Source organism: Eimeria mitis, genomic scaffold (genome assembly GCF_000499745.2).
Source record: "Eimeria mitis Houghton genomic scaffold, Emh_scaff5221, whole genome shotgun sequence".
In the NCBI taxonomy this organism is placed as follows: Eukaryota; Apicomplexa; class Conoidasida; order Eucoccidiorida; family Eimeriidae; genus Eimeria; species Eimeria mitis.
The window spans coordinates 1-2,654 of NW_013573509.1; the positions used below are offsets into that span (position 1 = coordinate 1).

Sequence of the window (2,654 nt, forward strand, 5' to 3'; positions counted from 1 at the left end):
TTTAGGGTTTAGGGTTTAGGGTTTAGGGTTTAGGGTTTAGGGTTTAGGGTTTAGGGTTTAGGGTTTGTATACCTTTAATGATTTGTGTAAGATTTCCGCTTCCTCTTGTTGTTGATTTTCCCGCTTCTAATAAATGAAATTTTTGCGTTGTTTTAATCTGAATATCTTTATGAGTTTTGTTTTTTTTTATTTTTTTTTCTAGGGTTTAGGGTTTAGGGTTTAGGGTTTAGGGTTTAGGGTTTAGGGTTTATTCTTATACACACCGCTGATGGGGGCAGGCAATGAGGGAGACGCAGCGAGAGGCCTTCATCTTCTTCTTTCTCCTTTTCGGTTGCAGCAGCAAAATAAAAAGGAGCAGCAGCAGCAGCAGCAGCAGCAGCAGGAAGATGAAAGGAAGGAGCAGCAGCAGCAGCAGCAGAAAGAGGAGAGGAAGCAGCAGCAGCAGCAGCAGCAGCAGCAGCAAAATGAGAAGAGGGAGAAGCAGCAACGAATTCGTTTGCTGCTGCTTCCTGCAGCAGGTAGTGTACAGAGCCATCATTGTATCTGCCTAAAAAGAAAAAAAAAAAAAATAAAATAAAATAAAATAAAATAAAACAAAATAAAATAAAATAAAAAAAATACATGTATCTGTATTTCTCCTTTCGTCTGTTCTTTTTCTTTTTATTTGTTTGCGTTGTCTTCTTTGTTCATACAAAAGAGTGATAGCTTGAATTTTAAGAGTTTCACATATGTCTGGTTGCTGCAGCGAGAAAGCAAAAAGTTTAATAAAAAAACAGCTGTACATACACCGCAGCTTTTTCTTTTTTTCTTGCTTACCGATGCAAACCCAGATGAAGAAACACAAGAAGAAACAGAAGGAGAAATAGAGGGAGAAACAAATGAATTTGTTTTTGTTGATGGGGACTCCATTGCTGCTGCATGCGTCCAGGGTTGTTGCATGGGTATTATATTTTTTTTTTGTATTTCTTCTTGTTTTTGTTGTTGTTTTTGTTGTGTTTCATTTGGGTGGTGCTGCTGAACCCCCTGCATTTTCTGTATATCTTCTCGCTGCCTTTGCTTTGTTTTTATTTTTTCGGTTTCTCCTGTGCTGCTGCTGCAACTGCAGCAAATATTTTTAAAATTTTCAGAAAAAAAATTTTTGTTGAGGTTTTGTTGTCGCCTATGTGATAGAAACGCGACTGCAGCAGCTCTCAGCCTCTGATTTATTTTTTTATATTTTGCTGCGTTTCAGGTGGAAAGCGGGGAGAAATAACTTACCTCGTTCTCCATTATAATGTATTTAATGTTTTAAAGAAACAAAAAGAAACATATAAACACAAAAAAACACAGAAATGCATATGCACAGGGATGCGGTGCAAGAGCAACCATGTTCAGGTGTATGCGCAGCTGTGCATACACCCCATTCATGCACGTTTTCTTTTTCTCTTTTCTGCCGCAATTCTTTGACTTTTTCTTCTATTTCAAGTTGTACTTATGCGTTATAAATATCTCAGTTTTATGTTTTCTGGTTTTTTTAATCGCTCTGTTTGTATTCATGTGAAAAACGCAGAAAAAAAAAAAGATGAATTGCTGCACTCAGCACCCGCACTCCAGGGAGAAACTAAACGAAAATTCATCTTTTAACCTTCAGAATAAAAAACCAAAATAAATATTTAGTTGTATTTAAACAAATAAATATTTATTTTACTTTTTTATTCTGAAGGTAAAATAGTGTAACAATAGTTCTTCATCGCAACTCAACAGCCAAACTATGCACGTCTGCAAGCGCTGTCGTCTGGGGGTCGTTGCAACACTTATAGAGCAGCAACAGCAGCAGCAGCAGCAACAGCAGCAACCGCAGCAGCAGCAGCAGCAGCAACAGCAGCAGCAGCAACAGCAGCAGCAGCAACAGCAGCAGCAGCAGCAGCAGCAGCAGCAACAGCCGTAGGGCGTTTCTATCATTTTCTCTGCAGAGGCATGAAGAAGCCATTGAGATAAAAAAAGAACAAATTATGGAGTTATAACATGCACAGACAGAAACCCTAAACCCTAAACCCTAAACCCTAAACCCTAAACCCTAACCACTTATACTAACGAAATATAACCCGACAAAATGCCTTCCTTCAAGGGTTTAGGGTTTAGGGTTTAGGGTTTAGGGTTTAGGGTTTTGTGCTGCTGCGATGTTAATGCTGTTGCTGGTATTGCTGCTGCTATTGATGTTAATGTTGTTTCTGCTATTGCTGCTGTTATTGCTGCTGCTACTGCTGCTGCTGTTGCTGCTGCTGTTGCTGCTGCTGTTGCTGCTGCTGTTGCTGCTGCTGTTGCTGCTGCTATTGGTATTACTAATGTTGCTGACGATGGTGGCGGTATTGCTGAAACTGTTGCTGTTAGTGTTGCTGCTGCATGCATTCATATTGTTGCTGCTGTTGCTGCTGCTGCGGGTATTGATGGTGGTGTTGCTGCTGCTGCTCTTGCTGCTATAGTAATGTTGCTGCAGCAGAATGCTGCTGCTAATAATGTTATTAATATCTATAACAACATTCCTTTTAATATTTTTTTTAATTTTTTTAATATATATAACAATATTCCTTTTAATATTTTTATAATATTGCTGCTGCTGCTGCTGCTGCTGCTGCTGCTGCAGCGGGAAAGCTGTATCGGCAGCATCGAAATGC

The 2,654-nt window shown here is 39.3% G+C and overlaps 1 protein-coding gene across 1 annotated transcript; it reads left to right on the forward strand.

The window, feature by feature from the left end:
• Positions 1-268: 268 nt before the first annotated feature.
• EMH_0080600 (uncharacterized protein) lies at positions 269-1,927 on the forward strand (the record flags this gene model as incomplete). The annotated part of the gene is made up of 2 exons (XM_013500279.1): positions 269-518; positions 1,800-1,927. 2 exons carry the CDS (start codon positions 269-271, stop codon positions 1,925-1,927), a joined length of 378 nt encoding a protein of 125 aa, XP_013355733.1.
• Positions 1,928-2,654: the final 727 nt, after the last annotated feature.